This window comes from Notamacropus eugenii, chromosome 2 (assembly GCF_028372415.1).
Source record: "Notamacropus eugenii isolate mMacEug1 chromosome 2, mMacEug1.pri_v2, whole genome shotgun sequence".
NCBI lineage: Eukaryota > Metazoa > Chordata > Mammalia > Diprotodontia > Macropodidae > Notamacropus > Notamacropus eugenii.
The window spans coordinates 327,360,657-327,384,024 of NC_092873.1; the positions used below are offsets into that span (position 1 = coordinate 327,360,657).

The 23,368-nt window shown below is 38.9% G+C and overlaps 1 protein-coding gene across 6 annotated transcripts in view; it reads right to left on the reverse strand.

Moving 5' to 3' along the window:
• Positions 1–202: 202 nt before the first annotated feature.
• Positions 203–23,368, reverse strand: part of PECAM1 (platelet and endothelial cell adhesion molecule 1) — a 101,969-nt gene continuing 78,803 nt past the window's right edge. For 3 of the 6 annotated variants that reach the window (XM_072645422.1, XM_072645417.1, XM_072645420.1), the window contains 2 exons: positions 15,136–15,158; positions 203–1,372 (listed from right to left, as the gene is read on the reverse strand). In XM_072645422.1, coding sequence (XP_072501523.1) covers positions 1,343–1,372; positions 15,136–15,158 — 53 coding nt within the window. In that variant the 3' untranslated portion in view covers positions 203–1,342. The remainder of the gene's footprint in view (positions 1,373–15,135; positions 15,159–23,368) is intronic. The other 3 variants (XM_072645421.1, XM_072645418.1, XM_072645419.1) reach the window with 2 other exon arrangements.

A 23,368-nucleotide genomic window follows, 5' to 3' on the forward strand; every position in this document is an offset into this window, starting at 1 on the left:
AGCCTTTGGGGGCTTGGGGTCTTCAAGGGCCCAGAAGAGAGATCCACCTAAAGTTTGCTGAAAGAGCAACTGTGAACTGTCCAGTTGGCACTATGATCTCATCATAGATCATACCTCAGTAGGCATACTCCCACCAGTGATACAGATTGCAACCCATCTATGTCTGTCTACCCTGTGCAATAAAAATACCATTCCACAAATCTGAAGGAAAGTTCAAGTTTATTTATTGAAACACTCTTCATTCCTCCCCCTTCTCCCTTCAACCAAGCCTATAGCCACCAGGGAGAGGGAAATAGCTCTAGTTAGGTATGCAGATGGAACTCCAAAGCAAAAGGAGCAGAAGGGCACCTGCCCGTCTTAAATACAATATGAAATAATTTGGTGATGTAAGCAAGAATTTCTGTAGCAAGGAATAAATTAAAGAAAAAGAATTAGTAAGAAATTTTAATTTGCTAGAAGAAAACTACTGGCTGGAGGCTCCTTCTATTACAGCTTCTGTCTTTGAGACTTCATTGAAATTGAAGGGAAAAAAAAGAAAAGGAGTAAAGAAACATGCTTAAGAGCGTCTGAGCTTCATTCAGTTTACTTCTTAAATGCTATATGTTGGCCCTGTTCCATAAAAGCCTTGTCTCCACTTTCCCAAACCATTGGGAACCATCATGTTCCCAAAGCGCCATTGCCAATAGCTTGGCTTTTTCTGTTTCCAGTCAGGGCATATCAGAAGGAGCCGCCTTTCTCCAGTCTGATCTGCATTGTATATTTCAGGAGAGACAGAGTTTGCACAAAACAATGGGCCCTTTGAAGGACTAGAAGGAACATGTGAAAAAAGAGGCCCCCAAAGCTTTAGGATCTTTATCTTAGAACAGGCAGTTTACCATAAAATTAAAAAATGTTTCTTTTTTATGTAGACACTTTGGCAAAGTTCTCTATCTCTGTACAAGATAAAATATTCAAGTCTCAAAAGACCCCCAATGGACCATGAACAATGAACTTTCTATTTCTGTTGTATTTTTCCCAAAATCTGGGAAGCAGTGATAATCACCTCCAGAGAGGGTTAAAGTGTGAAATGGAATGGGACCCAGAATTTCTAGCAGCACTTTTCTTTCTCTAGAATCTTTGTAACACATTAACACACACACATGCACCACAGACATGCATACATGCACACACGCACACACACACAGGGATAGTTTTGAGAAATGACAAGCTGGCCTGAGAAAATCACTGTTTGTAAGAAGAGACCATCAGATTCATGAGTAAGTACTACAGTGCTCTTGGGATACGTGGAAAATATCCGTTCATCTTCTTGGAACATCAGGGATCCACATCTGTAATTGGTTTTCTAAGTTGCATCAAGGGAGCCTTCTATTCTCTGTTGGCAACAAGAGACAAAAAAGAGTTAGGTCACATATATGCCTCCTTCCAAGAGATAGTGTGGGACAGTGACCAGATGTCATATTCCGTCATAGTTTCCAACATTCATTCAACCTGTCCAATTAGACAGAGAGGCAGAGGTGCTATACAGAAAATGGACATGGGAGTCGTATCTTATCTTTGACACCAACAGTTAAATTCTTCCACCTTCAGTTTCTTTATCTGTAAAATAGTAATGACAACAGTGGTTGTACCTGTAGAATAATAATGCTCTCAGAACTTCACTATGTTGTTGTGAGACTCAAATGAAATGAGTACCTAAAGCATTTTGTAAACCTGTGTAAATATCTATTATAATCACAATTTTTTAAAGGTAGGCTTATTAGATTTTTTTTTTTAAAAATTATAATCAACAAACATAAATGAGGAAAAAAGAAAGGCTTATTTGATGTTTTTTTTAAGTTTAAAAATTTAAATTAAACTAAATTAAAATTTTTAAATTTTTAAAAATTATAATCAACAAATACAAATGAGGAAAAAAGAAACAGCATTGGAAAACCTTTTCATTTTTATATGTTGCCTTCCCTTGTTAGGATATAAGGTTCTTGAGGGCAAAGGCCTGTTTTGTAGCTTAGAGTTGCATCCTCAGCACTTCGCACATGGAGCACTTAATAAATGCTTTTTTGACTTGACTTTGCTTTATCTACAGTTTGTTTTAAAAATTTGTCAAGTTTGCATAAAAAGTGGTAAGACAAATGAGGGGGAAAAGAAAGTGCTTAAGTGATTTGCATGAAATTATAAAACTTTATTTGCAGTTTTACTCCAAAATGTGTTGATTAAGCTTAGCAAGCTGGTAAGGAAAAATCATCCTGTTTGTCTCTGGGACCATTTATAAAATTGTTTTCTCTGAATTTCTTGAGTTTTCCATTAGTTCTAGTAACTTCTTAGCTTGCTCCTCATAATCGGTCTTGACTATAATCGTACCCTTGCCAGATAAGCCTAAAACTAGGGCAGTATTCTTTTGTGCCTTTGCAGGCCTCAGGGCTGAGAGGGCCTCCTCACTTGTACACTGGAAGGAATGAATTGGCTTGGTTTGATTTATTATTATTGTTATTCACAATATAGTAAATCTATGTGACTCTGTCTCCTCCCCAAACTCGACATTCCCCTATCCTATTTCTGTCTTCTCTCAATCCTTGACTCCTACTTTGGATATTTATTAGCTGTAGGCCTGTGGGCAGTTTCCTCATCTGTAGAGGAGAAGAAAGTGAGGCTGGTGACCTTGCACAGCCCTCCCTCACTCAAATCAAAGTCAACTGCAAGTCATGTCCTCATCTTGATGTCATGGTCCTCTTCGAGAATGAAGGACAAACACAACCTGCGAGTCAGTACCTCCCCTCCCCTCCCCTCCCCTCCCCTCCCCTCCTTTCCCCTTCCCTCTCCTCTCCTCTCCTCTCCTCTCTTCTCTGGTGTTCTATCCAGTGGAAGGTACACTCCATGGCCAAAAGCTATCTTTTTTCCTTGGGGTTTACTGGCTATATTGCTTACTCAGAGATCAAGCCTTAAACACAATTCACTCTGGAGCTCCTAGACTGAACAAGTCCCCACCCAGCACAGAGTGAATGTAATGTAATTACTAAATAGTAATTGCTTCTTTTTTACCCAGGAACTCTGAGGGTCTTCCCCTCCCAGTTTGATTTTTTTTTCTGTTTTTTTTGTTTAAAAGGGTCATCCCTTGAGTAACTACTTAAAAAAAGCCTATTCATTGAATGGATGTATCTGACTCAAAGTGAGAATGTGATAAGACCTTAGCCTGAAAGGGCCAGGGTCTCCCCTTGCATCCTGGACCATCTCCAATCATCAGGCCACTGGACCCAGATGGCTCAGCAGAAGAAAGTGAGGTTGGTGATCTTGCACATGCCTCCCTCACTCAAATCAAAGTCAACTGCAAGTCATGTCATCATCTTGATGTCATGGTCCTCTTAGAGAATGAAGGACAAACACAACAACAACGACCTCATCTGTACAATGAGGGCAGTAAAACCTGTTGTAACTATAGGAAGAGACAGTAGGATGAATGTATAGAGAGCTGACCCCAGTGTCAGGACTACTGGAATTCAAATCTGAGAGTCTAACACCTCAGTAATAGAGGGCAAATATTTAACATGCTCCCAGGAAATTCTAAAACCACAAAAGTGTTAATGTGCATTGATAGAGGGAGCAACTAGGTAATATAGTGAATAAATCACCCTGCCTGGAGTTAGGAAGACACATCTTCCTGAGTTCAAATCTGGCCTTGGACACTTCCTAGCTGTGTGACCCTGGGCAAGTCACTTAACCCCGCTTTTCTCAATTTCCTCATCTATAAAATGAACTGGAGATAAAATGGCAAACCACTCCAGCATCTTTTTCAAGAAAATCCCAAAATGGGGTCATGAAGCATTGGACACAACTAAACAACAACAGAGGAATCAGAGTAAGGAAGTTGTCAACACATCTATAAAATCATTGGTCTAGAATAACAAGCAATAATTAACAAGGAAATACCTGAGTGTGATGCGCAAATGAGGCCCAATTTAAAATGCTATATAAATGTCATATTTGGCTTATCAAACACCCCTCTTTCATTTCCAAATTCCTTGAAGGTGGGGACTATCTCTTAGTCATCTTGGGATACTAGACCTACTATGTACAAGGCAAGGTGCTACTAGACTACCTAGATAGTCTGTTAGCCACCTCATAGTCTAATAGCCACCAGATAATTTAGTAGCACCTTGCCTTTCATAAGTTGTTAATAAATATTTATTGACTTAAATTTTAAAGTATTTTATTGAATGCTTTTATGAAGTTTCACAAAGGAAGTAATCTTTGAGCCTGGCCTTGAAGGTAGAGTTAGGGAGCAGGACATTTCAGCACATCAAAGCCACTGTGGTGGGAATGAGATGGGATATTGGCTATCCTATAATGGAATGGTCTTTGTAAATTCAAGACACGTCTTGAATGGGGTTTTTGCATCTACCTGCCCCCTGCTTTGGGTGATAAATTGTTATGTTTGATTCTGGGTGGGTTCCAGTGTTGGTTCTATCACTACTTAGTGACAGCTAAAGCAAATCACTGAGTTTCTTTGGGCTTCCATTAACTCAGTTGTAAAATGAACGTGTTAGACTAGAGCAGGGGTGCTTAACCTCTTTTGCATTATGGACCCCTTTGGCAGCCTGATGTAACCCTATGGACCCTCTTAAACTTATGTTTTTAAATAATTAAAGGGAATGCTAAATTTCAGGATTCATGAAAACAAATACGTGATTTGATTTTTTTCCCCCATTTAAGTTCACAGACCCCCTGAAATCTGTCAGGCCCAGGGGAAGACCCCCTGAAATGGATGGTACCTTCTAATTCTATATGCTTTCAGAAGAGTAATGATAAGCTCAGATAAAACAAAATAGGTTGTATTGAATTGCTTTCTAATTGCTTCAAGAAATATTTATAGGATGCCCTTATATTTGCTGTTAGGTGCAGGAGTGTGCTTGAGTCAGCTTATACGGGCTGGAGAGAGCTGATTATTAAATTGTCAATGTGAGTTTTTACGTACACCACACTGCAAATCAGGGTTTGATTTATTTGTTTTATTATTGTCTAGGCCTAAGAAAGTAATGGAGAAAATGTCAATAATGTAGATTAAACTTAAAAGTGGATTCATTTTTCCCTTTCTAAAAGGCAGCTGTTAAACATTATTCATAAGATACTGTCCCTGTCTTCAAGGAGCGTACAGTCTAGGAGAAGAAAGATTTATATAGAGATCATAACACAATTGAAGGTGGTGGTAAGTATATTAAGAAAGATATAACCAAAGAGATAATGGAATTTCAGAACAGTGAGAGATCATGTCTATTTGATTGTCTTAGGAGACCCTAGGGAAAGTCCCTAGGAGAAGATGAAAATGCGGTATGTATTTGGGACATGGTAATAATCACTCTTACATTTCACTTTAAAATTCTCAAAATGATAAATAAACATTACCTTATTTGAGCCACACAGCAACCCTGTGAATGAACCCTGCAAACACTAGTGTACCCATTGTGCAGATGAGAAAACTGAGGTCCAGAGAGTTTAAGAGCCAAAGATCACACAGCTTGTTGTTCAGTCTTATCTGATTCTCCATGACCCCATTTTGGGGTTTTCTTGCCAGAAATATTGGAATGGGATTTACCATTTCCTTCCACAGTTCATTTTACAGGTAAGGAACTGAGGCCCACAGGGTTAAGTGACTTACTCAAGGTCACACAGCTAGTGAGTGTCTGAGATCAGATTTGAACTCATGACGATGAGGTTTCCTGACTTCAAGTCCATTGTGCTATCTCCTGCACCTAGTAAGTGTCAAAGATGAGATTTAAGTCTTTCTTCTTCCAAGTCCAGCATTCAGTCTTTGGACGAGGATTCTCTTAAGGTAGCATCTCTAAGTCAGAGACTCTCACTCTTTTTTTGGGTCATGGATCCCTTTGGCAGTATGGTGAAGCCTGGAGACCCCTTCTCAGAAGAATGGTTTTAAAATCATAAAATACAACACATAGGATTACAAAGGAAATAAATTATAATGAAAGAAAGATAATTTTTTACATGAACCCCCTGAAATCTATCCATGACCATGTGTCTTATTTAGAACCCTATAGATTCCTTAAGGGTAAAGACAACACCTTATACTTCTACTAAGGCAGCTAGAAAGTATAAGGAATAGAATGCTAGGCCTGGACTCAAGAAAGCTTGAATTAAAATCCAGCCTCAGATACATACTAGCTCTGTGCCCTATGTGGGTAAGTCATTTAACCTCCCTATATCTCAGTTTCCTCATCTGTAAAGTGGGGATCATAATAGCCCTTACCTCCTACGGCTGTTGTAAACTTCAAGTGAGATAATATCTGTAAAGCACTTAGCGTAGTGCCTGGCACATAGTAGGTGGTTAATAAATGAATATTTCTTTCCTTTCTCCACTCATGTACCCTATAGCCCTGCCTAGGTACAGAAGAGTCATTATATCAACTCTTATTGAATAAAAGGAGGCAGGAGTGAGGTGAGATATGGGTATAAATTCTTTGGAAACATGAGGCTAGGGTTTGCACTCTTTATATTACGTAAATCACTGTCTTTGCTGCTCAGTGGCTTCCCTCTTGGGCCTCTTTGGGGATGAGGGACCAACAGCCTTAGACACCTTACCCCAAATGCACAGGCAGTCTTTGCGAGCAGCCCTCAAAGACACCCGCAGCAAGATGCTAGGGTTCATACATCCAAATGGAAAACCTCTACCTTTGGCGTTGCCATCACAGGACACTTAATTTCCACCACTTCAGTCTTGATGAAAGACATTGTTCTTGATTTCTTGCTTTCATCTAGAATGTGATCAAGTGGATGACTGGACAGGTCCTACTCAGGTGCGGCTGCTTTCCTTTTCTGGAGGAAATGAGACCTGAGTACCTTTTATGAGCTAATTCTGCGGGCTTTGCTACATAAATAACATTTCTTTCAGGAATCTCTGGGGTTTAAATAGTATTACACAAAATATTTTATTTTGTGAATAAAATAACTGTCAATTTTTACTTATAACTGACATATTTTAAAAATAATTGACATTTTTATGAGAACAAGGAAAAGGAAACAGGAATTTATCAAGTGCCTACTACGTACTGGTTACTTTACAAACATTAACTCACTTTATCCTTATACCAACCTCAGGGAGGTAGCTGCTATTATGATCCCCATTTTACAGTTGAGGAACCTGAGGTAGAAAATGATTAAGCCATTTGCCTAGGGTCACAGAGCTTGGAAGTTGTCACTGCTCAATCATTTTAGTTCTGTCAGACACTTCATGACCCCTATTTGGAGTTTTCTTAGCAAAGATACTAAAGTAGTTTGTCATTTCCTTTTCCAGTTCATTTGACAGATGAAGAAACTGAGGTAAACAGGGTGATTTGCCCAGGGTCACACAGCTAGTAAGTGACTGAGAACAAATTTGAATTCAGGTCTTCCTGACTCCAGGACTGGCTGTCTATCTGATGCACCACCTAGCTGCCCAGCTAGTAAGTACTTGAGGTCCAATTTGAACTCAGATTTTCTGACTAAGTGGGAAGAAAGGCTAAGAGGGCCTGAGCAGCCCAGGTCTGAAAAGGAGCAGGTCAAAGCTTCCATGTCAACAGTAGTGGGAATCAGCTGGTGAGTGACCTGCTAAACTTGCAGCCTGAGTGAGATAAGGAGATCCAGTCTCAAAACAAAACAAAAAAACAACAACCCACCCAAAAAAAAACCCCTAAAATCTGTCGCTTATCTCAAGAGTTCATCTCCCTTCTAACTTGACCTAGAATAAACTTTCTCCTTCTGTAGGTGAATGATGATTGCTTTGTAGTGGTCCACCCAGTGAAGGGAGGAGGGATTAACCGGGCATCCAAGACCAAGGAAACTGAGTTGTAGGATTGTGTAAATACAGAAAGATCCTCTGCTGTTTAATTGAACAATAGGATGATTTTAAGGAAATGAGGCTGCCAACTCTTTTGAGATTTCAGGCCAATATAAAGATTGCAGATAGGTTTAATTGATAGAATTCTCTGAAGAGAAACTGTTATCCCACTGGAACAAATCTGATTTTTGGCAATTCTTGAGACTCAAAGGTTAGCACTTCTCCAAATTGCCTGAGATCCTGTCCCTGTTACTTGACCTCCCAAATAAGGAAAGTAACAAGGCTTAGCCACCAGGGAAGCTGATTCGAATTCTGCGTAACATTCAGTATTTAGGATTTTTTTCTGTTCTGAGCTGTTGTTATACATATACCTGACAACTGTCCATCAGCTGATTCTAATTAAACTTTTTGTCTTTTAGCCTGGCCTCCTGATAGATTGATCTCTGGTCAAATGGATCAAAGTGAGAACAATTCCTTCCAGGGAGGATTTTAGAAGTCTGGGTTGAGGAATTCCCCTTCAACAGAACAACAGATATTTGCTTATATTGCTTAAACATCTGCAAATCGTTCTACAGACAACTTGAATGACCCTCAGAAAAGCTCTGTGCATTAGGCACTACAGGCATTATACCCATTTTCTGAGGGGACTGAGACTGAGGGAGGTAAATGACTGTAAAACCCTGTAAAACAGTTAATAAGGGTCACTAAGGAGGCTTTGAACCTAGATTTCTCCTGACTCCAAAGAGCAGTCTTTCTACTATACCTGGCTGCTTTTAATAAAATCATTTTTTCTATTCTCTCCCTCCGAAACGGCTGCATTTGAAGGGAAGAGGGAGATGTGGGGAGGAAGGAGAGGGAGGGCAAACTGTGGGGAGGAAGGAGAGGGAGGGAAAGCTGTGGGGAGGAAGGAGAAGGAGGGCAAGCTGTGGGGAGGAAGGAGAGGGAGGGCAAACTGTGGAGATCTTTACTATAAAGATATGTACTAGGGTCAGAGTGAGTAAGGGGTCGGGAACAAGGAAAGGGGCTGTCTCCAAGACTGTGCCCTAGTCTGGAAGCCACCCTTCTGGCACAGTACACCGTGTTTCATTTATCTGTCTGCCTTCACCATAAATACAATTTATAAACAAAGCTGAAACGGCAGAGGAAAAATGAAGTCAGAATGGCCTCAGTCAAACACAATACTAAATTAACATTTTGGCTAAGTGGTTATCTCATTGTTAAGATATTTCCTTCAATATGTTTTCAGAAGCTGAGGCTATTAACAAGGAAGAAAGATCGCCAGTTTTGATTTCAGGAAGGAAATCCCCTCCCAGTTCCCTGTGGGACAGTTCAACTAATTTGCTCCTGACCCTTACTGGATGACTATTAGGGAAATTATACTGGCTTATTTTATAAACAAAATCCACTGGCTTAAGTTATTAGCATGTACCCTAGGTCCACAGACCTCAGCATCTCTTTGGGGGAATCTAATTTGCCAACTGATCTTGAGCAAATCATTTCCTTTCTCTAGGTTTATTAATCTATATAATGAGGGATAAGACTAAATGATCTTTTAAATTCCTTCCAGCTCTAAACCTATAATTCCATGATCAATAACCCTACTCTTCAGGATTTAAGGACAGTATTCTTCTTACCAGAGTTCTGCTAAAGTGTTCTTCCTAAAATACACATCTGACCATGTCACTCCCCTCCTCAATAAACTCCAGTGACCCCCTATTACCTCCAGGATCCAATATAAAAATCCTCTCTTTGACATTTAAAGCCCTTCACAACTTGGCCCTTTCCTACCTTTCTAGTCTTCTTACACTTTGATTCCCTCCATGTACTTTATGATCCAGCTGCACTCACCATCTTACTGTTCCTCTAATACAATGATCTATCTGCCAAAGATGTGGCTTTTTACTGGTGGTAGCCCATGTCTGAGAATACTCTCTTTTCTCATCTCAGCCTCCAGATTTCCCTGGCTTCCTTCCAGACAGTTCAAAGTCCACCTTCCACAGGAGGTCTTTCTCAGTCAAACCACACATACACATACCTTTCCCTTCCCTCTGAATTTATTACACTGTATATATCTTGTATGTATATCGTTTGTTGCATGTTACTTACTCCATTAGCATATGAGCTCTTTGAGGAAGGGACTTTTTTTTGGGGGGGGGGGGCATTTTCCAGCACTAGGCACAATAAAATTGTGCTTGGTTCCCAGCAAGCCTTATTAAATGCTTATTAACTAACAGTATGAGAACACCTTTGGGGAAATATATTAGCTGTCTTCACCCAGTTGAAAAGCTGACATGTGGAAGAGAGGTTAGGCTTTTTCATTTTTGGCCCTGGAACACAGAGCATTGGGTAGAAATCTCGAAGAAGTGACATTAGGTCTTGTGTCAGGAAAAATTTCCTAAAAATTAGAACTAATCAAAAGTGGAATGGACTGAGCCACTGGAAGTAATAGGTTCCTTCTTGTTGAAGGCTTTTAAGCAAAGCCTGGGTGACCATTTGTGTCCATTGTGTTATGGTGGAGGTCAATGGATCACTGAGGTCCCTCCTGATTCTCAAATGCTGAGGTTCTTTGGGAATCAGAGCCTTTATCCAGAACATCTATCTACTACACCGAATAGAAAGTAGGTAAGGTATGAGGATGAGAATCACTATTAAAAGAGACATATTTACTGAACCAAAGACTCATTTTTCTCTTACTCTCACAATGCCTAGTAGATACAAATTCCCTATTTTGCATTCATGCCAGTCTGTGAAACTAACAGCAAGAAAACGGCTCATCTTTTGTTTCATGTTGCTTTCCTTTGAACCTAGAATATTCCCATCATAAGCACAGCTGGTACCTTTCTCTCTTCCAAAGGGATATGACTAGAATAATTCCACTGTTGGAATGAGACCTTACCACAAGGTCAAGTTCTCAGGAAACAAAGGGGTTCCTGGATATCTATCACCAAAATGGGGGCTTCGGCCCCAATAAAAAGGCTTTCTAATTCAGAAATTTCTGCCAAACCTTGGAAGAGGGATCATCAGATCACACATTTTGAGCCAGAAGGGAGCTTAGTGGTCATTTAGTCCAGTTCCCTCATTTTACAAAGGAAGAGAAACTGAGCTCCAGAGAGAGTGCTGTTCCTCAAATCACACAGCAGTAAGTAGTCAAACACTGGTTGTCTAACTCCTGCTCTGAATGTGTACCCGGATGCCCTTCACCCAGGCAAGAACATCCTTACCCAAGGTCATTGATCTTACATTACTTGATAGTAAAGTGGGAAAGAGAAGTTCATGGCAAGGTTGTTCCTACAGTGGCAAAAGGAAGAGGGTCCCCAAATCGGGTTCAGGGCCTTCTTTCAACTTCTCAGGCCCTTTCTTCCTCTCATAGTACCTCCTTTAATCCACCATGTTCTACTAATGTACACTTATTCCAAGAAACCAACATACCTCATTTGCACAATTCCTCATATTTCAAATGCTTTCCCTCTGTCCCTTTTCTGGTGAAATTCATGCTCTTTCTTTAAAGTCCAAATCAGATTCCTCGTCCTCCAAGAAGCTTTCTCTAATGCTTCCTTTTATAGGGACTTCTCTGCCTTAGATCTCACTTTGTACTTTACTTTTATCTCTCTAATACACTTGCTCCAGAAAAGCAGGTTTTGAAAAAGCCCATTGGGATTCAAATGAAACTATTTGCCCATGCCTTTAACCCAAATTACTCTGGTTCTCACTGATTGGCCAATAATGGATCCCAGTCCACGCCTCACTTGGTCACTATTTGGGTTTTGAATGCTCAGAGTAAGTATAAATAGCAGTTCTTTCTGTTCTGGCCAGAAACCCTGAGGGTCTTCCCCTCCCATTTTGATTTTTTTTTCTTTGAGTAGTCAAACTAAGACGTCTTTTGCCTCATTTCTTACCTAGTCTTAAATCACTCTACAGGTGTTGCCTAAGACAATTTGAGATCTAGGAAAGACCTTAGCTTGAAAAAGCCAAGGTCTTTCACTGCATCTTGGGTCTTCTCCAGTTGTCCTGAGCTACGTCTTACCACTAGACTCCAATGGCTCTGGAGGAGGGAATGAGGCTGATGACTTTCCACAGCCCCACCTCACTTAAATCCAATTCACTTGCAGGTCAAGACCTCACTCTCCTGATGTCATTGGTCCTTTTCCAGAATGAAGGACAAACTGTTTGTCTCTATACCTCTTTGAAACTATGAACTCCAAGAGGGCAAGGACTATATCTTATCTAAACTTTGTATCTTCTCCTAATACCTAGTTCAGTGCCAGGAACACAGTAGATAATAAATGTTTTTGAATGAATAAATTTTTTTTTTTTACTACTCAGAACCTGCTAGGAGAGAAGTTGCACTACTCCTGATTGAGATTGGACTTGGGGTCAGAAAAACTTGGATTTGAATCTCAACTAAGAAACTTCTCAGCTGTGTGACCTCTGGCAAGTCATTTAACCTCTCTCAGATTCTGTTTTCTGGTCTGTAAAATAAAGAAAATAATACGTAAGCATTTAACTCACCATATTGTTGTAAGAGTCAAATGAGATGATGTACGTATAAGAAAAGGAGTTCACTTCTCTACCTCAGTTAACATAATGGGCAACACAAAAGGCTCAAAACAGAATCATAAAGTGTAAAGGTGGTGTTAAGGAGTTTTTCTGCAACCACAAAAATGTGTGAATAAGATATTTAACCAACTTGAGAGCATTACAGGGCTTGGTCATTGCATGAGAACAACTGACACCACACAGGAAACATCCTTTGGCTAAGAAAATTAGTCACACCCCTTGTTATTATTTAATTTTATTTAAGAATAAATAAATAATTTAGTAATAATTAATTAATTAATCATTATTAATGAATAATATTTAATAATAAATAATTATTTAATGGTTATATATTTAAAAGAAGCAATCCATCTAGTAGTTGAGGAATGCAAGATTGGGAAATAATCACTAGGAGACATCCTCAAAACTGGGGGAAAGGGAATTTCTCTTCCGTTGGCTTTGTCACTGCAGCTATTGCTATTCAGTCATTTTTCAATCATGTCTGATTCTGCATGACCCCATTTGGAGTTTTCTTGGCAAAAGTACCAGACCGATTGACCATTTCCTTCTCCAGCTCAATTTTAGAGACAAGGAAACTGAGAGAGACATGGTTAAGTTACTTGCCTAGGGTCACACAGCTAGCATCTGTCGTCAGATTTGAACTCTAGAAGATGTCTTCCTGAATTCAAGGCCAGCACTCTCTGCACTATGCCACCTAGCTGCCCATCATTGGGCCTTTCTCAAAGCAGAGGAAACTTCGGACTTTGGACCCAAGAAAGGAACAGTCTGTGGGAACACAGTAGAACTGCCCACTCAGCAGAGATGCTGGATGTAAGGGTAACTGAGTAAGAACTCTGCAAAGAGAAAGAACTTCTAGGTCCTGCAGTACCAGGAGTTGTAAATTACCTTTTCCCTACACATGTGCCTCATTGCACTACCATTGTACTGTTGAGACAGTGTGCTCTAGGTTTATGGAGGGAATATTTTGTACCAACTGCTTTTACTATATCGTCTTAGTAAATATCTCTAAGAGCTAATTATGTCTACTGGCTGATTGTTAATGGGAAACACACTGGTGGGGGTTAAGCTGTCACTCAGGGGGAATCAACCACAGGGTTATCCTCTTCAACACAAAATGACAACCACCCTATGGGTATCCAACTTACAAGTACAATTGCAAGTTGGTAAAGTAACCCAAAGAGTTTTGTATTTTTAAAGTGTTTGCAAATCTTGAAGTGCTATATCTCTTCCTTCCTTCTTTCCTCTCTTTTTTTTATAGATTCAATTATTTTTATAGCAAAATATTGAATAATTTAATGTACGGCAAATAAAACAAATAATAGCATTATGGAAGCTTTCATAAATATGACAGACTATTACAGACTACTACTACAGTAGTACTGTCCAAATGTCCTTTTCTAACATTTATTCTTTTAAACAAGGTATCACCTAAATAGATTTTCCAAGACATTTATTACAAAAGTTTGAAAAAAGAAAAATAGCATTCTTATTTTTATAATTCTTATTATTAGCTGCTGTAGCTCCAACAGAACAATAGTTTTGCTTTCTGAGTTCAATATAAGGCTTATCTAGCAACCCAAAGTCTCCCATTCAGAAAGCACTGCCCCTTCCTATCGCCTTCAGGAACACACTGGAGCAGAAGTGACTATAGCCACGTTTACTGATCTTTTGACTTGTTTAAGGGGGAGCAGTCTGGGAAGAGGATGCCAGAGGACAAGGGATACAAAAGGGTAAAACAGTTTTAAAAAAATTAGACTTCCCTTCATATTGGGATGTGGTAAAGATTAGGTTCTCAGCAAAATTCCAGTCTCACTAGAGATAGAACTCAACTTCTAGTACCTTCTTGAGGCCCTTTCCTCAGCCCAAACCTGTATCCTATATCCTACCTAAAAATCTGTAAACAAATCTATGGCACCATCAGCCCCTCAGGCCACTCAAAAGGATCTGCTTCCCCAGAATAACAGAAACTTGAAGGCACTCCCACTCCTGTTTTCTAAACATTTTCAAATCACCAAAAAAGGTTCTTCTCTCTCTTCTGGAAGCAGATGGTTTTGAAGCTAAATACCCAAGATTCAATGTATTGTAGGAGGAATCTTCACATGCTTGAAACACAACAATAGCTTTTGTTCTCCATTTGAACCAATGCCCAAATATAGATAAACAAAAGGTCTACATTCCTGTTCCCTGGGAGAGGCTAAAGAAGTTAAAAACCTAGGCCTGGAGCCTAAACACCCACATGGTACCATAGCCTCAACCGACTCTGCTGAAAGCATCTTCCTTGGATTTTATCCTTCTTGCAAAGGAACTGTTTTTGTCATTCTATGGAGTTTCTATCCAGTGGGTACATTGATGACTCTGCTGGATCTTGAGGAGAGTGGTATCAAGGTTACCCAGCAGTGTAATCAATTGGATTGTTCAGTACTAGCTTCCACTAGACCCAGAGCTGTGAATCTCCTGAGGTCATGATGTTCTCAAATTTCCATGGAATTTTCCCATTGCTTGGAAGCCTCTGCATTAATCCCATCTCCTAGCTGTATGCCCTAGGTTCCTTTCATCCACTGCTCTAACAATCACACAGTCAGAATATGTTACCACAGGAATGGACCTCAGGACTCATTTATTACAATGTCTTCATTATTGGTACTGTTGCTAAAAATAATCATCTGAGGGAAGGAAGACTATGGATGGTTTTGATGACATTGTGGAGTCTAAGGATTGGTCCTTTTTTAAAAAATTATGCAAGTGGAATGTGTACTTACAGAATGCCTGTTCTCCCCTGAATCTGGAAGGAAAAAAAGTATGACAATCATGTAATTAACAGGACAGAACCTCATCTTCACACAGAAAGAAGGCATGCATATTATGTTTTCATCCTCCAACACCCAGTTATGGAAGGAAGTTTTCAACACCCAAGAGGGCTAATTTTAGAGCTTTCCAAATCAAAGAAAGGAAGTCAAGTTTAACTGTAGCTATAGGGAAGTAGACATGGGGTGCTTATTATTTGCTCAGCTGTTCTTTTGATTTTTGTGGCTCCTTCTATCTGCAGAAAAACTGTGGCCTCATCACTAATCTTGTACATAATGAGGAATCTCATGTGCAGGTGTCTACCTCACCTCAGATTTCTAGGTTCCAGGTTCTCCCTTGGGGAGGTAACTCCCAAGAATCTAAATGATCATTTCTCACAAGCAGTCTTTCTAGGACAACCTAGGAATGGGCATCTGTTGCATAAATGAAATTTACCCTCTGCTAGGATTTCCCTCTGTCAAGCAGGAGGAGAACTGGGGAGAGGGAAACCATTTTCTATTATGGAGAGACAATATGGTATGTTGGATGGAATGCTGCAACTGGAGCCATTAAGCTCTCGTTTAAAATCCTACTCTAATATTTACCATAGACAATTCATCTAATCACCCTGAGCTTCAGTTTGGTGGAGAAAATCATGGCTATGATACCCATGTCATGAGATTGTTGTGAATTTCAAATAAATGTATGTGTGTTGAGAGCATTGCAAACTTTAAAATGTCAAATATCAGTTGTTCCTAAATCTATGCATGTACAGATTAGATCTTTTGTACCAGATAGAAGAGAGTCAGGAATCCCCAAAGATCTCAAAAAGCCTAGAGCTACATACAGTGAAGAGTTAGTCCATCCATTAACAGAGGGCCATTATGAAAACTTTGGTGCATTGAGCAGGCCTCCAAGTACAGAAAAAGACTCACACCCAAGCCTGACCTACAATAGACCCAAAAGAGCCACAATCTTCCCAAGGGGAGGTTCTGTAACTGGGCACAAATGCAGCCTTAGAGGAAGGGCAACCATGACATGTACAGTCACCAATTTTCATTCTTCTCCCAGACAATGCTTAGTACTGAGGTTTCTACTTAGGAGCATCTCTCCCTAGTTTGTTGGTGAGACCAACCATCCCCTCCCCACCAAATCTGCCCCTGGGATGGGAAAAGCTGGCCATGCTTAGTTTGAAGTAGACAGATGGGAAGTCAGGGTGAGAAAAGGGAGATTATGCTCCTTAAAAAAAAAGTACTGAATCTTAGAGCTCTATAAAGCTTTAGAGAAAGCAGAAGATAGAAGAAGGTAGGCTCCACAGAAAACATTTAAGAGTCTCTTGTGATTATAAAGCCACAGGACAGAAACATGGATGCTTGCCATGGAATAACGAAGTCTGGAGCCTAGGACTCAGTGAGTCATCAGGCAGGCTTATTTCATGACACCATCCAAAGCCTGGGCCCAGAGAGGCTGATAACTGCCCTGGAATCTCAGGAAGGTAAATATAGGATTGAAGGGGGAAAAATGTTTTTTAAGGAAAATTATGTTGCTCTCTCTATTGCTGGCAAACCACATCTGTGGAACAAGCTTCCTGTTCAGATTAGGTGATGATAATCAAGCTACCTTTGCTCATTCAGGGACAGCATTCCCTGATTGCAGACAAGGAATTATACTTAAAAACATTCAGTAGAAAGTGAATAAATTATCATTACATTGACTCATACCCTCTCTCTTCTGCTAGGAAAGCTAAAAGGTTAAAAAACTTCTGAGGCTAAGATGCTGGAGTGAGGAAATCCTTCAAAATTCCCCTCCAAACAACTAGAAAATTGCCTCAGAATTGATCTAGGAGCAGGAAAGCAGCTTACCAACCTGGCAAAAAAAAAGACTGTCTCATTGGGGGTTAGAGGGGAGCAAGGTCCGAGAGTAGCAACAGCCAGTCTCACAGCAGGGGGCCTGTATCAACTCCAAGTCTAGGGCAATCCACCAACAAGGCCTCACCCTCCTGCAAACAAGCAGACCCCTAGGCAAGTGAGCAGTCTGTGCAGCAAAGCAAGGCCCCACCCCTGGAACAGGTCAGCAGCTAAACCCCATACCCTGAGGAAGCCAACAGGGAGGCTCCCCCTCGCCAGTACAAGCCAGAAGGGAAGCCTATCCTCCAGAGGAAGCAAGCTACTAAACCCTGAAGCCCAGTAAAAACCATCAGTAAGACCCAGAGCCCCAATCCAAAAAGCTTTTGACAATGCAAGACAAGAAACTCTCACATAAAAACACCAAGTCACAAAAAGAAGGGCAGGAAAAAATGAGCAAAAAACCAAAAAAGAACTTGACTATGGAAAGTGATAAGGTGGATCAAAGCGTAAGTGCAGATGAGGACAATAGTGTCAAGATGGCTATGTGGGAAGCCTCAAAAAAAATGTAATTTGGTCTTAGGCCCAAAAAGAATTCCCACAAGAATTTTAAAAGGATTTTTAAAAGCAAATTAGAGAAGTAGAAGAAAAATTGGGAGAAGAAAGGAGAGTAATGCAAGAGAATCATGACAAATAAGTCAATAGCACAGGAAAAGATTTACAAAAGTTTACCAAAGAAAATAGCTCCCTAAAAAATAGAATTGGCCACATGGAAAAGGAAGTACAAAAACTCACTGAAGAAAATAATTCCTTAAAAATTAGAATTAAACAATTGAAAACTAATGACTCTGTGACATCAGTATACAATCAAATCAAATCAAAAAAGTTTTAAAAATAGGATAAAATGTGAAATTTCTCCTTGAAAAAGCAATTGACCTAGGAAATAGATCCAAGAGAACTAATATAAGAATTATTGGACTAACTTGAAAGCCATGATCAAAAAAAAAAAGTCTGGACAACATCTTTCAAGAAATTATCAAAGAAAACTGCCCTGAGATATTAGAACCAGAGGGCAAAATAGGAATTGAATGAATTCACTGATCACTGCCTGAAAGAGATCCCAAGATGAAAACTTCCAGATCATAGCTAAATTCCAGAGCTCACAAATCAAGGAGAAAAGTATTGCAAGCAGCCAAAAAGAAACAATTCATATATCATGGAACTACAGTCAGGATTACATACGATTTGGAAGCTCCCATATTAAAGAACTGGAGGGCTTGGAATATGATATACTGGAAGGCAAAGGTATTAGGATTACAACCAAAAATCACCTACCCAGAAAAAACTGATTATAATCTTTCGCAGAAAAAAATGGGCATTTAACGAAATAGAGGACTTTAGGAAATAAATAAATAGAGCTGAATAAAACTTTTGACTTCCAAATACAAGACTCAAGGCAAACATAAAAAGGTAAAAAAGAAACAAGAAAGAGAAAAACATAAGAAATTCAATAATAAGGTTAAACTATTTATATTTCTATATGGCAAGATAATATTTGTAACTCTTTATTATTATAAGAACAATTACAAGGAGTATATGTAGATAGAAAATGTGGATATAAGAAGACTTTGATGGGATGATACCTTAAAAAACAAAATTAAGGGGGGAGAAAGAAAATTGCACTGGAAGGAGGGGGGAGATTGAATGGGGTAAATTATCCCACATAAAAGAGGCATGAAAAATCTATTATAGTTGAGGGAAAGACTTGGGGGCTGGAGTGGTAGGCAAAGCTCAAACTTTACTCTCATCAAAATTGGCTCAAAGAGAGAATAACAGCCACACTTGGTTAGATATGGAAATCTATCTTACCCTATAGGGAAGTAAAAAGGAAGAGGAATAATAGAAGAGGGAGTGGGGACTGATAAAAGAGGGGGTATATTGGGGAAGTGATCAGAAATAAAACACTTGTGAGAAGGGAAAGGATGGGGGTGAGAGAGAGGGGGATAAAGAGGAGAAAAATAACATGGAGGGAAATACATAGTTATCATAACTATAAATGTGAATTGGCATGAACTCATTCACAAAACAGAAGGAGACAGGAGAATGGATTAAAAACCAGAATCCTATGATATGTTGAAGCAGAGAGATACATACAGGGTAAAGGTAAGGGGCTAGAGCAGAATCTACTGTACTTCAATTAAAGCAAAGAATGCAGAGGTAGTGTTCATGATCTCAGACAAAGCAAAAGCAAAAATAGCTCTAATTAAAAGAGATTAAACAAAAACTATATATTGCTGAAAGGTACCATAGAGAATGAAGTTATGTCAATACTAAACATATAGGCACCAAATGGTATAGCATCTAAATTTTTGGAGGAGTTAAATGAGTTATAGGAAGAAACAGATAATAAAACTATACTAGTGAGAGACTGTTCCTTCTCAGAACTAAATAAATCTAATAAAAAATACAAACAAAGAAAGAACTTAAGGAGATGAACAAAATTCTGGGAAAGCTAGATATGACAGATCTCTGGAGAAAACTGAATGGAAATAGAAAGGATTATATCTTTTTTTCAGCAGTACATGGCATCTACACACAAATTGACCATTTATTAGAACATAAAAACCTCCCAACCAAATATAGAAAAGCAGAAATAGTTAAAAACATCCTTTTCAGATCATAATGCAATGAAAATTACTTTCACTAATGGACAATAGAGAGATTAAAAATTAATCAGGAATTAAATAATCTAATCCTAAAAAACAAGTGGGTCAAAGAACAAATCATAGAAAAAATCAATAATTTCATGAAAAAAATTACAACAATGAGACAGTATACCAAAATTTATGGGATGCAGTCAAACAGTACTTAGGGGAAAATTTATATCTCTAATAAAATAGAAAAAAAGATTGATGAATTGGACATGAAATTAAAAATACTAGAAAAAGAATAAATTTAAAATCCCCAATTAAACACCAAATTGGAAATCCTGAAAATCAAAGATGAGGATTAATAAAATTGAAAGTAAGAAAACCATTGAACTAATAAATAAAACTAGAAGCTGGTTTAATGGAGGGGGAGAGAGAAACAATAAAATAAACCATTGGTTAATTTGATTTGAAAAAGGTAAGAAGAAAGGCAAATTACTAGTATCAAAAATGAAAGGGGATGAATTCACCACCAGTGAAGAAAAAATTAAGACAATTATTAGGAGCTTTCCCCCTAATTATATATCGACAGATTTGATTATCTAAATGAAATGGGTGAATATCTACAAAAATATAAATTACTCAGATTAACAGAAGAAATAAAATACTTAAATAGCCCAATATTAGAAAAAGAAATTGAATAAGCAAGTTATCAGTGAACTTCCTAAGAAAAAACTCCTAGGATCAAATGGATTCACAAGTAAATTCTACCAAACATTTAAAGAACAATTAATCACACTACTATACAAACTATTTGGAAAAATAGACAGAGTCCTACCCAATTGTTTTTATGACACAAATATAGTGCTGATACCCAAACCAGGAAGAGCTAAAACAGAGAAAGAAAATTATAAACCAATTTCCCTAATGAATATTGATGTAAAAATTTTGAACAAAATACTAGCAAAGAAATTGCAGCATTTCTATATATTACCAACAAAGTCCAGCAGCAAGGGATAGAAAGAGAAATTCCATTTGAAATACACAATATAAAATACTTGAGAGTCTACCTGCCAAGACAAACCCAAGAATACAATGAATACAATGAATACAACTATAAAACACTTTCCACACAAATAAAGTCAGTTCTAAACAATTGGAAAAATATCAGTTGATTATGGGTAGGCTGAGCCAATATAATAAAAATGACAATTTTATTTAAATTAATCTATTTATTCCCAAAAAAGGGAAAAGGAGCTATTGGTACAAAAATATTTATAGCAGCTCTTTTTGTGGTGGCTAAGAGTTGGAAATCAAAGGGATGCCCACCAATAGGGGAATGGCTAAACCAACTGTGGTATATGATTGTAATGGAATATTATTGTGTTGTAAGAAATGACAAGCAGGATGATCTCAAAAAAACTGAAAAGACTTACATGATCTGATGCATAGTAAAATGAACAGAACCAGGAGAATGTTGTATGCAGTAAAAGCAATATTGTTCAATGAATAGCTGTGAATGATTTGGCTATTCTCAGCAAGATAATGACCCAAAACAATCCCAAAGAACTAATGAAGTATACTACCAGCCTCCAGAGAAAGAACTGATATTGATTAAATACAGATTGAAGCATGCTATTTTTCACTTTCATTTTTTTCATTTACTCAAGTCTTCTTGTACAAAATGACTGATATGGAAATGTTTTACTCAATTGAACATGTATAACCTATATCTAATTGCTTATCATCTCAGGGAGGGGAAGGAAAGAAAAGGGAGAGAGGGATACAATTTGGAATTCAGAACTATAAATAAAAGTGTTAAAATTTTTTTAAAAGGTTGCTAAGAAACCATAGCTGTGCCTAGAGAGACCTCTTCATTCCTTCTCAAATAAGACAACACTGTTAAGCACTTGGCAAACACTAAAATTGTCAATCGTTGCTATCATCTCTCCAATAGCTTTTGAAGCCTCTTCTGCTGGTGACAAGGGACTCTGACTACCCCAGCCCTTCCCCACCAAGGCCAAGCTATTCAATTCAATTCAACATGCACCAATCAATTATCTTCTCAATGCAGATGATCCCCAAATCTATACATTCAATCCTATTGTCTCTCCTTGGCTTCAGTTCTACATCACCAACTACCTTTTGGACATCTTGACCTGGGCAGCTTGCGGACATCTCAAACTCACCATGCCCACAACAGACCTCAGAGTCTTTTTTTCCCCTGAAACCTTCCCCTCTTCTGAACTTCCCTATTACTGTCCAGGGCATCGCCATCTATCCTACCAGTAACCCAGGTTTGAAACCTGAGTTATCCTCAACTGCTTGCATCCATTCCAATCTATTGCCGAATCTCGTCATTTCTAACTGTGCAGTATCTTTCACTTAAATCCCCTTCTGTCAATGCACACAACCACCACCCTAGCTCAGCTGACTGTCACCTCTCACCTGGATTATTGAAATATTCTTCTAATTGGTCTCCCTGGCTCACGTATCTGCCCAATTTAATTAATCTGTCATTTAGCTGCCAAAGTGATTTTCCTAAAAACATATCTGGACATGTCACCCTCCCACTCATAAAGCTTTTCACAACTGAGCCCCTTCCTAACTTTCCGGCCTCCTTACATGTTCTTCCCTCTACACATACTGCACATTCATCCTACCCTGGCCTACTTGCTTTTCCTCCCATAGTTCACTCTCTGTGTCTTTGCATTCACTGTCTACATCCTCCATACCTGGAATGCTCTCCCACTTCACCGGCTTTCTTCAGGACTCAGTTCAGCTCCCCTCTTCTGCAGAAAGTCTCCCCGATAGCTACTGCCTCCCTTCTGGGACTACCATCGATCTCTATGTATCTTGCGCTTACCCAGTTACTTTCATGTTGTCTCTCCCATCAGATGTAACGACAAAGACAGATTCTTTGTATCTTAGGTGTTCAACACAGTGATGGATGTATACAATAAGCACTTAATGAATGCCTGTTTGACTGACTGACTGTATGCAGAAACTGGACATATAAATACAAAAATAGAATAGTGCCTGCCCTGCCCTCAGAGAGCTTATGTTCCACTAGAAGGCTAAGAGTCTGAAAGCAAAGAGAAAAATGTTTTCATCTCCACCTGTTCTCTACACACAGCATAACAGCTTCGGCTCTCATCCTCTTCTCTCAGGGTCATTTGTCCTGCTCCTACTCCCAGGCTAGAGCCTCTAGTTTGCTCTTCATTGGCCAGATTGCTCCAGGCTTAATTGCTTATCTCCGGAGAACACTTTTCCTTTTTTCACTCAGAAAAAGGCCAATGCAACCAGAACAATCAGAACAATGTGTTCTTAAGATGTTTCCCAAAATAGTCAAAAGTAAAACTCCCTGGGTTGGAGGGAGCAGGTGAACTGAAAGATTAAGTGACATAGGAAAGGAACTAAAGAAAAAAAAATAAAGGATTTAAAGTCAAAAGGGACCTTAGAAATCATCTAGTTCTAGGGTCTCTGATTTTTTTTTTATATTTTGATACCTGTATTTCAATATTGTTGGTTTCCTTGAAATCCTATGTATTTTATTTTGCACATTCTAAAACATTACTTGGGGCAGCAATTTCAGATAGAGGGCAGGAGGACCTGAGTTCAAACACAGCCTCAGACATTTACTAGAACTGTGTAACTCTGAGCAAGTCATTTCACTTCTGTCTGCTTTGGTTACCTCCTCTGTAAAAGGGGGCTAA